Here is a 13,740-nt window from a genome sequence, read left to right on the forward strand (position 1 = left end):
CGATTTCTCATGAGTGCTCTAGAGAATTAAGTCTTTCATAAAATTCTCATAGGAACGGCCCCATTCCTCGCTCAAGATAGGTGACTTCCCATTAAGAGTATCATGCAATTCCCCACTTGGACTTCTAAGTCTTCCAAGCTATATGAATCATTAAAAGCATATAGCTTAACCTAATCTCAATGGCAGGCAACACTGATATCATCATGGAAAAGGGGTAGAAGGAGAATATATCTCCGTAGTGCTACTCCGAATTGTCCAAATTTAGTTGTCCTTTTTGAACCTAGAGCTTGTGATCTCCAATCAGCTAGGTTGGGTTTCCACTATGACTTCTCTGATTACGGGCTTTTAACTCATTCCCCTGATGATACAATTTACTCTCTAGTCAAACATTTATAATTTGTACCATTAGGTTGACTATCTACAATCTATGGCCATCACAAACCTCATATCCATGCATGGAAATAAATTCATTCAAGATTAGTTGTTTTCAATGTTAAGTTCTTTAGAACATATGTTAGGAGTTACAAAGTAATTTGCATATGCTTGGATAAACTCTCCCACGTTTAAGATATTTTTTCCGAAGGTCATTGGCCATTTAATGCCTTAAATAACTCTCTTAAAGAGATAATTTAAAACCATTTAGTGAACTAATCCACTACGTATTTACTATCTCTATAAAGAAGCAAATTACATTTCCAAATGTTCCTGAGTTGATATATAATCTCAAATGATAGCTAAGCCACACTAGAAACTAATGAAGTTAGACTTCTTATCTTCACTTGTCAAGGCTTTTTCCTTAGAACTTACACAGTTCCATATGATTAACCTTTCAAAGTAGACGTTAGCCGCCCCCCCCCCCAAAACTCAATCATAATGGTTGCTTCTAACGCTGTCAATAATCATTTTCATAGCGTATGAAGTAAGAACATGTGAACGATAAGTCCTGTATCTTCACTTGCCAAGCCTTGTAGCCTCACTAGATTTTCTAATTAGGAGAACTCGAAGTAGCACTACGCAGACATATTCTCCTTCTACCCATGTCCCATCATGATAATAGTGTTGCTTGCCATTGAGATTAGGTTAAGCTTTACACTTTTAATGATTCCTATAGCTTGGAAGACTTAGAAGTCCAAGTGGGGTATTGATATAATTTTTTTTAGAGAACTATTCAAATAAGATCGACTAAAATGCGGTAGGCGTTAGTCGAGCAGTGAATAAAAGATATAGAACATAAGAACAAGTATATAATATGTTCATCTAAATTAGCAAGTCTCTTACAATTTATTTAAAATATAAAATGCATAATGAAATTTATCTAATTTATATTTGAGAGAGAGAGAGAGAGAGAGTTGTGACCCTAAATGATTTTCTTAAAAAAAAAATATTAAAGCATAAAAGTCACAAAATTGCAGACCCGCCTAAAACCAATTAGGCTAGAGCTAAGGGGAAGCCTAGACCTGCTTATGTGCTATTTTTTTTATTTTTAAATGCTTAAGCATTAATTAGAGCAGTGATCAACTGCCTAGTGTCTAAGCAGATATTTTTAAAACACTGCTTAACAGTCATTATCATTTTAAAGTTTGCACGTATTTTTTCTAAGGAACGGTCCCATAATTGATTATTTCACGTGAAGTCGCATAAGAAGCTATTAACTGCCTAGTGTCTAAGCGGATATTTTTAAAACACTGCTAAAAAGTCATTATCATTTTAAAGTTTGCATGTATTTTTTCTAAAGAACGGTCCCATAATTGATTATTTCACGTGAAGTCGCATAAGAAGCTATTAGCTGAGACTAGCTTAAATGAGTTTTTCCTATTCTACCTATAATTTTCACTCACTATTTCGTACTCTAGCAGCTCTTTTCTTAAAATAGGACAAGGCAAATAAAATCTTCTCAGATAACTTTTTTGAAGTGTCACTGTCCAAATATCACTCAAAATTTTTAATAGAAGTGAATGTTCAAGTCTAATCTTAAAAGAAGTAAGAAACATGAAAGTAAACAACATTTTTAATCAGAGAGCTGCAGTGGGGTTCATAATTCACGATGATCGTGGTTACATTATTGTCACGAGGACAAGGTGTTTTGGAGAAAATACGATTTATGTTGCTGCAGCAGTTGGCTTTACAGATGCTTCCATTAATGGCTCTTAATAGAGGATTTCAAAATATTTGCGTCGACTTCAAATTGGTCATTGATGCGGTGATTGGGAGATCTGGCATTCCTCAAAGAACCAAAATAACATTTTGGATATCGTAAGTTTGACTTTGTCTTTTCTCAATATCTCTTGGAAGCATAGTTTTAGGAAATCTAATTTTGTTGCTGATGTTATCAGTAATGTAGAGTTTAGTAGTTTAAATACTCTTGCTTGGAATCAAACTATCCTCTCTACCGCGATCCAAGCCCTAAAGTTTGATCGTGGTGCAACTGGTTATACTCGAGATTTTCCTCTTAACTCATATTTTTCTTGAGATAAAAAACGTATGGGTAAGAAATTTCCCCAAGATAGCAATAACCCAATATATTCAAGCAGTTCACCTTATCGGGAACATCTCACATCAACACAAATAGTTAGAAACATTTTTTGTGACCACACGATCGTATGTGGTCACGACAACTCCAAAGGCGACAGATAGCACCTCCAAATGCGGCTGAGTTGTCGTTAACGTTATTAAATTGCCAAAAAGCATCTGGATTTTAAACACGTGGGGAAATTAAGAAAATGGTGAAAATTAATTAATAATTGAGAGAGAGGTTGGGTGAGTTGGTCACCGGAAGACGCTGCTTTTTTTATGAGTTGTTTGGTGTTTCTCAACACTTTCTGGGAAAGTTGTGAAGCAAGCAACAAACTGTGAGGAAAAAAAAAAAGCAATGGAGGAAAAAGCAGAAGTTGGTTGCGATGTGAAGGTGAAGCTTTCAGAGATGGAAGAAGAAATGGTTGCCCAAAACAAGCCAAACCAGACGGAGGATGATCTGCAGAACACCAGGTGAGCTCAAATTTTTAAAAAAATTGCAAATTTAGAAACTTTTTTTGTTGGGTATTTTTTCTTTTTTGATTCGAGCGATATTCTAATTGATTTAAACTATTAAGAGGGTGATTCAAATATGGGTGTCTTGGGACTCGGAGCATAGTGTTCTAGTCAACTTAGGTACGAATTTTGGGTCATTCTTCAGTTGAATGAAAAGGGTTTGGAAAGAAAGGGTCAATCTTTGACCGAGTTTTGGATTTAGGAAGATTTAGTTTCTTGGGGATGGAAAAAGATATTATTTTGTATATTATTGGGGGTTTAATTGCAAAAGACAAGAAAATTCACCTGCACTAGTTGTAATTATCTGATTTAGATGGGGTCAATTTGGATTTATGAGCCCCCACAGATGCAATTTCCAGAGTGATACTGTTCATGTTTGTTTTCCTTCGGATTTTCCAACGTTGTTTGGTTTGTTGGTTAGCAATTTGGAAAGATTAATGTGATTTTGTTTGAGATCTGATCTGGTAGTTTCATGATGTCGGTAGATTGTGTTTGTGCTTAATATTTTTGTGGTGCTTTCTGTTTTGGAAACAAGAAATTAAGGCAAAATATATAGCAGATTAAGTTATCATGTAACTCTGTTTCTTTTAAAAGCAACTCTAGATTTGGGGCCTGTTTGTTTTTGTCAAAAGCGCTTCGCTTCTGCTAGAAGCGCTTTTATGAGCCTGGTTGCTTCTGGAAGAGTTAAAAGCGCTTACGACTAGTCTGTTCAATCTCAGTTTTCACGTCTGTTTCATGCAAGGCTCACATGAAACTTTGTTTGTTGTTGTTCTTTATGTTTGAGTGCCAGGAAAGTACCATCTGCACTAAACATTACCGGTCCTGCTCCGGCTCAGCTCACCATCTTCTACGCTGGGAGCGTTAGCGTGTTTGACGCCATTACTGCAGAAAAGGTACGTTATTTTCTGTCCTTAAACAGCACAAGCATAAGTGTTTTACATGTAACTCGGTCATTTATAAGCTTGACAAATTTTGTACCACTTAAATGTGTCATAGGTTCGGGAACTTATGCTTATTGCGGCCGCCGCTGCTGCTGATAAGAAGACGAGTGATGTGAAGAACAGCGCGACAAGCTGTCCTCCAAGTCCACTGATTCGTACAGGATCATCTACGCTGCAGAACTCTTCTACTTCTCCTGGTTCACCAGTGGTCCAGCCCTACCCTGAGCAGAATAGTTCCATTTGCAAATTGCAAGCTGGTAAGAATTCAGTACTATCGACACGGTGATTGTAAATTCCTTATGAGAGTATTAATGATGGCCTCGTGATTCCGGCTTCATTGTTTCTGTTGGTTCAGAATTTCCCATTGCAAGGAGACACTCTCTTCAGCGTTTCCTGGAGAAGCGACGGGACAGGTGCCCCCTTGCTAAATCCTGTATCGGTTTTCATTCTGTCACCGCACCTAGGTCATCTCAGTTTACACATCAATTACTGTGTTTAATTCTCGTTTTTATTGTTTTGTGTTCATTCTTTCAGGATGGTCAGCAACAGTCCATATCCTACTTCGCCAGCAACGCCGAAGGACGACAATGCAAAAACTATCCAGAGCGATAACGCTTCTCCGGGTGTGGGTTGCTTCAAACAATCCGCCATGGTTCAGGAAGAAACTCAACCAAGTTCTGTTGCCTAGCCAGCTTGAACTACTATTCCTGTTTATGTCTCAGGAGATGTGTTGTAATTTCGCAAAGACCTACATTTAACCAGTGATTGTTGTGTCCGAATCGCCCGTTTGTGTAATCGGGGCCGTGCGTGTACAAGTTCTCCGTCGATTGAAACAGAAACAAAACCCCAAATGACAGATTGGTGGTCGACGATGAATTCTGTGTTTGATTGGTGAAGAATTCGTAGATGTGTTAGCCCTGTTTATGCCGAGGCGGTTAGACCGTATTCGTCGTTTTACATTGTGGAATTGCCAAACAGATAACAAACTATTTGTGCGACCTTAGTCGTGTGGTGAATTTTAAGCTGCTTGTTATGTTTAATCCAAGTTTGAACAACATTTTCTTGGTTTTGCATTTCTATGGCACCCGAAGTGCATTGGTCAATCGGGTTTCGGCAGTTAGGTACGGTGGCTGAACCCCAAATGAAAGTTCCGGCAGGTACATTGTACTGTGTGAGGCCCGAGTCCACGGGTGTTCAGCACTCCACACCGCATTGCATTCGATTCTTGCAGTTCTTTCTTTCTGCAAGATTTCATGTGCTTTGCGGCAGGGCATATTGCAACCCCGCTGACATTACCTAATAGTTGGAATAAATCCAGTGAAAAGGATGGGAATCAAACTTTCATCATAGGCGGAAGCTATGAGCACACCAAAACCGCAAATAATTTTCACAGTGAGAAATTGTCGAACAAACATTCGAAGTTTCAAGCACGACATCCTCCAACACAAAGTTTACATGCCTTCCTCAAAAGCTAATGCCGATAATCCACACCGGATATTAGCAACAAAAAAAGAAAGATCCATAATACCAGACGGTATACTCACGTTTATTACAGTCTAACTTACATTCTGCATTTTCAGTGCGCACTGCGTAGAATTCCATGTAAGTAGCCACCGGTCATTACAAGCGACACAAGAGAGACAACGCCGGCTGGAAAGATCTTCCCTGACTTCTTGAAACGAGATCCCATCACAGCCAGGAGGGCAGCAGACAACCCTGGAGGTTGAAGAAAATGACAACTAGTAATTTGTTAAAAAAAAGGTCGTACCCAGTGCACAAGGCTCCCGCTTTACGCAGGGTCTTACCCAGTGCACAAGGTCGAACAAAATTAAGATATTGAACTGCACTCGGAAAAAGCGAAAACGGGATAATCCTAGATACAATTGCAATAATGTCATTAAAGCAGATATATGGGAGAACCATTAAAATGGATATAAAGCAAACATAATCTACCAATCAACTACTGCAGCAACTATCAACATAAGTACATGAGATGAGTGAGATGACAACTAACCAAGCCCAATAGATGATGCAAAAACTGGTCTTACGGGAAGCTCAGTAGAAACATAAAACAGTAAGGCCGATGATATTCCCCCTGCCAACAGTGACTTCTGGCTGCCACTCTTCAAAAAGCCCATAAGGCCACCCACTGTCAAAAAAGCAACCGGACATCAATAAACTGATATGTTCCTAGGGATAATTGCTATCCACGAGATAATTATTTGATCCCAAGATTTGTTGCCATGGAACACAAAGCTAATTAGAAGTTTGAACCCGAGCAGGTACCTCGAGCACGAAAGATTTAGTGACATTTGGAAGATACTAGACTGAAAAGCTTCTCGAAACTTCGAATTTGCAAACACAAAAGTTTTCCTATGAGAACCATCCATAACCATAAACCCACCTAAATGGCAATGCTACTAAAAATCACCTATAAACTTGCAAATACACATTACAACCACAATCCATGAGCATGACTCCGCAGTGGAATCAGAGATCACCAATAAAATCGGTTTCCAACCCGTTACAGTAATCGACATCAAACACGAAACTCTCTACTTCCTTTGGCATGACAAGCACCACTCAAGTCCTAGACTCAAATTTTAGCCACAATCACAACAACCCAACAGGCAAAACCTAACTATTATTCGCCTTCCTAACCAATTCTAGAAGCTAATCAAAGATGTTAACTTTACATTTTAGAAGCTGCTCAAAGATGTTAACTTTACATTTTACAAGCTAATCAAAGATGTTAACGATTCGAAAACAAAGGAATTTGATTGATTACCTCCAACAAGAGCAGCATATCCTAGGGTTAGTTTCTGAGACATCGACATCCCTTTCTTCTTGCTCTCTTCAGGACCCTCCTCGCCCTCCCCTTTACCCTGACTATTATCACCTCCACCGCCTCCACCGCCTCCGCCGCCTCCTCCCCTACCGCCAAAATCACCCCCACCGTCTCCGCCGCCGGCAACCGGTTCGATACCGATATCCTTGGTTCCCGAATCAACAGTGAATACGGTGGAAGTTTTAGTGTCGGAAACCACTCCAAGCCTCAAACCGCGAGAAGCTCTGAATCCGTGAAAGGTGAGATTGTTGTTGTGTTGCAGGCGCCGAGCTCCGCCGCAGGCAAGGGGAAGAGAAATGGCGGTGTTGTGGAAAGCTCCGATTTTGGGGCGTAGGAGGAAAAGGGAAGACTGGGAAACGCACAAATCTGCCATACGTGTGTGATGTCACTTTCTTATTTTGGTTTCTGGATTCTTCGTCTTGTCTTTCGGTTTTTTCCACCGATTTGGGTACTTACTACCTACTTCTCCACGTGGCAAGTAGAAACAAATACTTGAACATTTTTTGCTGTAGATGGATGTAAGGAGAAAGTTTTTATTGTGATGGGAAAACGGATGATACACTATATATTTTTATGTAAGTAGTAAGAAATTTTATTTTTTAAGTTATTAACTTTTTAATACATATATCCCACCGTTTGTATAATGACACGTGGTATACCACCTTGTGTGCCGATCACACTAAAAATTCTCTCGGTGTAAGTGAAATTTTTGCAATTTTTTTAACAAAATAAAAAATAATTTTTTTTCTCGGAGAACACTAAACAGACAATAAAACTAGGGGTGAGCACGGTTTGGTTCGGTGCGGTTTTGAGTGAAACCGAAATTTTTTGCGGTTCGATTCGGTGCGGTTTTGAACCCAAAACCGAAATGAAACCAAACCGTTTGGTTCAGTTTGGTGCGGTTTCAAATGGTTTCGGTTTGGTTTTTAAGAAAAAAATGTACAATTTGCAATTTAACATATTAATAAGCATTTCGCAATAGCAATAGGAAAAATACATTTGTTATGTAAACAATTAGCATGTTGTATGCAGTTGTGATATTAAAACATGTTTGTGCAACAAAAGGGTGTCCCTTACAATATTTATCATAAAACAAGTTGAATAAATTTGAATTCATTAAACATGAGCGAAACTTTGATACTAGAATATGTGATATCATGCTTCAAATGAGTGGACTTTATTAGATCATTGTTCGACTTTTGATAACAAGATTAGTCCACCCTTGTACATATATGTGTGTGTGATGGTATAAAATAACAAAGGTCCTTCAAGTTAATGAACGAAAGAAAGTGATGAATGATGATATTCTAATGTGGTTGAGTCCCATACTAAGTGTATGGATTCTAATAAACAACCAATTAAAACATGAAATATAATATGGACATTTAATTAAATGTTTATTAATAATTGCGGTGCGGTTCGGTTTCCAAAAGCCAAAACCGAAACCAAACTGTTTTCTATGTTGCAGTTTGGTTTCAAAACCGAAACCGTTTCAAAACCGCAAAACCAAACCGTTCAGTGCGGTTCGATTTGGTTCGTGTTTTGGTTTCGGTTTTCGGTTCTAAGTGCCCACCCCTAAATAAAACACATTAGGATCATTTTTAACACACCCCGACCCGAGCTTCACCACATTTCAGGCTCGACTCCGCCATATCATGATATTGTCCGCTTTAGGCCCTGGCCAGCCCTCACGGTTTTGTTTCTGGGAACTCACACGAGAACTTCCCAGTGGATCACCCATCCTGGGATTGCTCTCGCGCGAACTCACTTAACTTCAGAGTTCCAATGAACTCCGAAGCCAGTGATCTCCCAAAAAGCCTCGTGCTATAGGAGATGGGAATATACATATAAGGCTTACATGATCCACTCCCCTGGGCGATGTGGGATGTCACAATCCACCCCCCTTAGGGATCCGACGTCCTCATCGGTACACTTCCGCCCAAGGATTGACTCTGATACCAAACCGACACACCTCGACCCGGGCTCCACCATATCTCGAGCTCTACTCCGTCGTAGCACGATATTGTCCGCTTTTGGCCCCGACCACACCCTCACGGTTTTGTTTCTAGGAATTCACACGAGAACTTCCTAGTGGGTCACCCATCCTAGAATTACTTTCGTGCGAACTCGCTTAACTTCGGAATTCCGATGAACTCCGAAGCCAGTGATCTCCCAAAAGGCCTCGTGCTATAAGAGGTGGGAATATACATATAAGGCTTACAGGATCCACTCCCCTAGGTGATGTGGGATGTCACAATTTTCATAGACTATTTTTTGTATGTTTAATGTGGAGTTCTTGTGTCTTATCAAGTGTGGCCACACCAAGATTCTAAAAGACGCTAAGCGTTATTCGGACGATGGACTGAGGCCTAACGCTTAGGTGGATTTTAGTAAATTTATTATAAATAAGTGCCTATTTATATTTACAAAAATACATAATTGTATTGATATACATAAATTGCAAAGTAAAATGACATATGAATTAATGTATTATAACATATTAATAATACAGGGAACAAACATATGATGAGTGTTCAAGCTTTTTACAATTATTAAACAAAATTAAAATCTAAAATGACAATTACCAATTTTCTATCTAAGAGAGAGTCGCGACATAAGTGAGCTAAGCGGACGCTTAAGGAGGTGTAGACGTTATTTCTTAATTTTCAAATGCTTAAGAATTAATTGGGGCGGTGACTAATTTTAGGACACACCCACAAAAATTAGGACTCAAGTGAGAAGTGTCTTTATAAATTAAATTAGAATTATGATGAATTAACAGTTTAATTTAGTCTAATATGACACACTTTTTAGACTGTTATATTGTTATTTTAGAACATTAATTCAAAATTAGTTTTATCTTCAGAACAATGATTAATTCAGAATTACAATGCTGGAATTTTGTTTTCTTACTGGAAAAAAGTCATTATCGTCACTTTACATTTTGTAAGAAACAAGTCGACGTTAAATGTAAAGGCCCGATCAATAAGATTAGAAAAGGCCCACTAGGCCCAAGATGAAGCTTCGTCGTCACCAATTTCCCTAGAACAAACGTCACTTCACGCGCAGCAAACCACAAACGAAATTAACACATCCTGCCTTTCCGCCAAATTTAATCAACCATGCAGCGTTCGAAATCACGCCAATTCGATCCCTGATCGATGAAATCCAAATCGACCCAACTGGGATTCCGCTGAACCAAATCATGGGTCGAAGAATCATGGAATGGGCTGCCCGGTCCGATTACATGGGCGGCATTCCGAGGAAGATGGTGTTAACGGCGGTTGGGGGTCTGGCGAAGGCCGTCGTCTCCCTCTTCAACTCCACCACCGTCCACAATGCCGACACACTTCTCCGTCTGGTCCGGTCTCGGCCTAATGGGGTCCCACTCGTGACTGTCAGCAACCACATGTCCACCATGGACGACCCCTTTTTGTGGGCTTTCAAGGGGTTCCCCATCACTGATGCGAATTTGTCGAGGTGGGTTTTGGCCGCCGAGGACATCTGCTTTAAAAATTCAATGCTTTCTTACTTCTTCAGAGTTGGTTAGTTGAATTTGGTTTCTTTTCTTTGTTTGATTTGGGTTTTTTGCACATTGTATCTGTTTTTTAGAGGTGGGATTTGTTTTTATGTGGTGATTTGGTCAGGAAAGTGCATTCCGATTACGCGGGGTGGCGGCATTTATCAAGAACATATGAATGAAGCTCTTGAGAGGTTGAGTGAAGGTTCATGGGTAATCACTTCTTAATCTTATTAAATGTTCTTAGTTTCTGCTTAATGGGTCAGTCCAGTTTCACCACTGAGTTGGGAGCTGTTCAATGTTGCTTAGGATGTGACTGTGCTGGATTCAATGACATAATTCGGTTTGCATAGCTCAATGTTGTTTTTTTTTTAATATAAAGGTTGTGACTTTTCGGGTTGATGGGTTCTTCATTAGTTGTTTGTGAAATGGAATGTTACCTTATAGAATCAGTAGTTTTGTAAAGTTTTTAACTTGTTCGGTAATGTATAATTTGTCGACATCTGTGTGAAAGTTTTGGTTATTCAAAATTCAAACTTTTGGATCTCTGATGGGCAGTTGCATACATTTCCAGAAGGAAAAGTGTACCAGGAAGATGCACCTATAAGACGATTGAAGTGGGGGACCGCTAGTCTCATTGCTCGTGCTCCTGTAAACCCTATAGTTTTGCCAATTGTGCATACTGGATTTGAACAGGTAATTTTCTTTTCTTTGGATTCTTCCTCTTTGTTTGGACATTTGTTTCGATCAACTGCGTGTGTTTCTTTTAAGATTTTGACTAGATTGTTATTAGATGTTAGTGAACTGCTGAAGATGGAAACTTCCCAATCACCCTCCGCCCACTCACCCCAACAAAATGCAGTACTGTGGTGTTTTATAAACAATACATTATGTACAACAGTATCACAAGTTATCTGATTGACTATTCTTTTTCTATTCCCTGTGAAAAGTATGACGTGAACTTCAGTATTAGTTTCATCCATTTAACACGACGGTCCTTGATTGATTCAGACTTCCATTTCCTTGTCTCTCTCTATCCAACATACTCTGTCATTTGTAGTGAGGTACTGATCAATTGACTGAAAACTTGATCCATAACATTGTAACCTGACGTCCAAATGGCTAGCTGTGTAGTTTGGGAATGATTGCTACACAGAATATCATTGTAGAAAATTCAGCTTTACATTTTCGGGATATCAGAATTTCGGTGTGGCTCAAAACCCACTGAAACTCGTGAACGTGGCAGTTAAAACTGTTTCTGTTATGTATTCAATATGTCATGAAAACATTGCACTACTGATGTATGGTTTATTATATATGTTTAAGTTACCTAAGCCGCACCAGAAGATCTAGTGAAATAAGCTGATATCATGAACTTCTGCTGTGCTGTTCAACGATTTGATACACTTTTTGGTATGCACATCTTACTCTTTGAAGTCCTGCACAATGATTTAGTTAACTGGACTAGACATATGACAGAATTTATCCATTTACGCAGAAAGTAAAATACATATTAACCTTACGTTTTTGTGATCTTCTTTTATTTTTGGTTATATTAACTATACCATTACCGATCTTTTGTGACACATTTGTTCAACATTGCTCATCTCCCATTTGCTACTATTTACATTTCCAGGTGATGCCTGATAAGTTTCATCGTGGTAAAAGGCCTCCGTTTCCGTTATGGAATAAGGACATTAAGATAATAGTTGGCGAGCCAATGGACTTGGACCTTCCTGAAATGAGGCAGATGGCAACCTCTCTGTCTCGTAATACTTCACATTCTACGTTAGGATGGCCAAGCAGTTGCCCCGGTGGTTTGGACGAGGCAGCGCAAAAACATCTGTACAGTGCAATTTCAGAGAAAATCCAAAATGTCATGGAGCGCTTACGGATTTTTGCTAAAAGTTTTTCAAAGTCAAGGGATCAAAATCTTTGCTAGCATAAGTTGTCTTTCGAAGTATGTCCAACAGTTGGAAAAATGCAATCCGACCATCGTAAGACATACTGCTAAACGAGAAGCATATCCCTGTACTCCAGCATTCAATCACTGAGTTCCGGCTCTGCTTAAGGAACAGGATCCGGCCAGCTTCTTTCATGGCATGGCACTATAGAGGTACAGTTGAATGGTTAGTTTGTAGTTGATTTACAAGACTTGTATTCTTTTATGCAGTTCGATTGTATTGATTGCCTTCGACGGAAATTCTAGAAATTTGTAATGGGGTATGTATATTGACTCATTCAAATTTAGTCGAAATTAAATAAGATTTTCTCAAATTTTTTAAAGGGAAAAAGAAACACATGTGGGCTCATTCCACATGTTGCTCCACATTTCGACCAATTTTTTATTTTTTATGTTTTGGAACCAACCAAATTTTTGTTGTTGCTGAACATGCTTTGTAGGCTTGTCCTAGATACAAGGAATGTTGGATATTAAGATAGTAAGGCATTGCTCTGCCTAAAAGAAAAGATTCGGACGCAAAATTAACAACTCTTAATTACTTGAGCTACAAATCTCTTACAATTATCGGACGATATTTAGAAAGCGGAGACGGACTAATAATTGGTTAGGTGGTTCCAAAATGTGATGATTAGGGTTTGCGTAAATTAAAAGGTACCATCATTGTAGGAGGGCAAAATTGTCCAAAGAAGCAGAAAAAGGGACCTTTTTACCTGCTGCTATAAATAATTTGATGTAGATGTAGTGCAGTTGGTTGCTTTTACTTGGTTGTTCTCATTAGGCCCATTTGTTTATGAGACTGAGACGTACACACTTCTCAACTTTCTCATGATTTCCTTTATTGCAATTTAAGCTCCTTGACTTGTTCTACTTTGTGGGTTTTCAATGTTTATTTTTGCCCTTTACCACATTTATATAGAAGAGTCTCGTTTTCATTTTTCGTCTGCTGACTAAAAATTTACGATCATCCAGCTTTAGATTTGTTGTTGAGAGCTGAGACTAAACCTAAAATTGAGTAACTATGCATTTCTTGGTCACCTGGTGACCACGAGAACGTAATTGTCATATGAAAAAACGTAAACCTAATTAATTAAGCAATATATTCATATATCCAAATTTGTGTTGCTAAGTCAATCAAGTGGCAACACTCCTGAGTTGTATTAAACTCTTCTTCTACATTTGGCATGTTTGCCGGCAATGCCGGCTTCTTGACATTAGGGGCATTTCCATATAGCAAAGCAAGATACTTTGTATATCCATTTTTGTATAAATATATGGGAAAAAAAAAAATTTGTATAAATATAATAAATAGGGACCCAATTTCCTTGTTTGAAATGCTGGCTCCCCACTTAGATGGGACATGGCATGAATTGAGAATTTTCTTACCTTCTAAGACATGGGGTGTTCCTATACTTTTGACATAGACAAAGGGTAAATATGACAT

At 38.8% G+C, this 13,740-nt stretch overlaps 3 protein-coding genes across 5 annotated transcripts; 2 read left to right on the forward strand and 1 right to left on the reverse strand.

The window, feature by feature from the left end:
- The first annotated feature begins 2,698 nt into the window (after window positions 1-2,698).
- LOC126608406 (protein TIFY 3B-like) lies at window positions 2,699-5,025 on the forward strand. The gene is made up of 5 exons (XM_050276285.1): window positions 2,699-2,985; window positions 3,818-3,920; window positions 4,024-4,225; window positions 4,324-4,381; window positions 4,503-5,025. Exons 1-5 carry the CDS (start codon window positions 2,870-2,872, stop codon window positions 4,654-4,656), a joined length of 633 nt encoding a protein of 210 aa, XP_050132242.1. The 5' UTR covers window positions 2,699-2,869; the 3' UTR covers window positions 4,657-5,025.
- Window positions 5,026-5,352: 327 nt separating this feature from the next.
- Window positions 5,353-7,253, reverse strand: LOC126608399 (protein FATTY ACID EXPORT 2, chloroplastic-like). Its single transcript, XM_050276280.1, has 3 exons — window positions 6,757-7,253; window positions 5,983-6,117; window positions 5,353-5,684 (listed from the first exon to the last, which is right to left on the reverse strand). The coding sequence occupies exons 1-3, from the start codon at window positions 7,187-7,189 to the stop codon at window positions 5,545-5,547; spliced, it is 708 nt and encodes a 235-aa protein (XP_050132237.1). The 5' UTR covers window positions 7,190-7,253; the 3' UTR covers window positions 5,353-5,544.
- Window positions 7,254-9,871: 2,618 nt separating this feature from the next.
- Window positions 9,872-12,613, forward strand: LOC126608419 (N-acylphosphatidylethanolamine synthase-like). 3 transcript variants are annotated; one of them, XR_007617871.1, is made up of 5 exons: window positions 9,872-10,361; window positions 10,464-10,549; window positions 10,895-11,032; window positions 11,663-11,749; window positions 11,973-12,108. XR_007617871.1 is itself a non-coding variant. In XM_050276294.1 (4 exons), exons 1-4 carry the CDS (start codon window positions 10,022-10,024, stop codon window positions 12,276-12,278), a joined length of 870 nt encoding a protein of 289 aa, XP_050132251.1. In that variant the 5' UTR covers window positions 9,872-10,021; the 3' UTR covers window positions 12,279-12,613. The 3 variants fall into 3 exon arrangements, 2 of the variants coding, with proteins under 2 accessions (XP_050132251.1, XP_050132257.1); XM_050276294.1 differs by lacking the exon at window positions 11,663-11,749 and having other exon boundaries at window positions 11,973-12,613; XM_050276300.1 differs by lacking the exon at window positions 11,663-11,749 and having other exon boundaries at window positions 9,872-10,296; window positions 10,429-10,549; window positions 11,973-12,613.
- Window positions 12,614-13,740: the final 1,127 nt, after the last annotated feature.

This window comes from Malus sylvestris, chromosome 2 (genome assembly GCF_916048215.2).
Source record: "Malus sylvestris chromosome 2, drMalSylv7.2, whole genome shotgun sequence".
In the NCBI taxonomy this organism is placed as follows: Eukaryota; Viridiplantae; Streptophyta; class Magnoliopsida; order Rosales; family Rosaceae; genus Malus; species Malus sylvestris.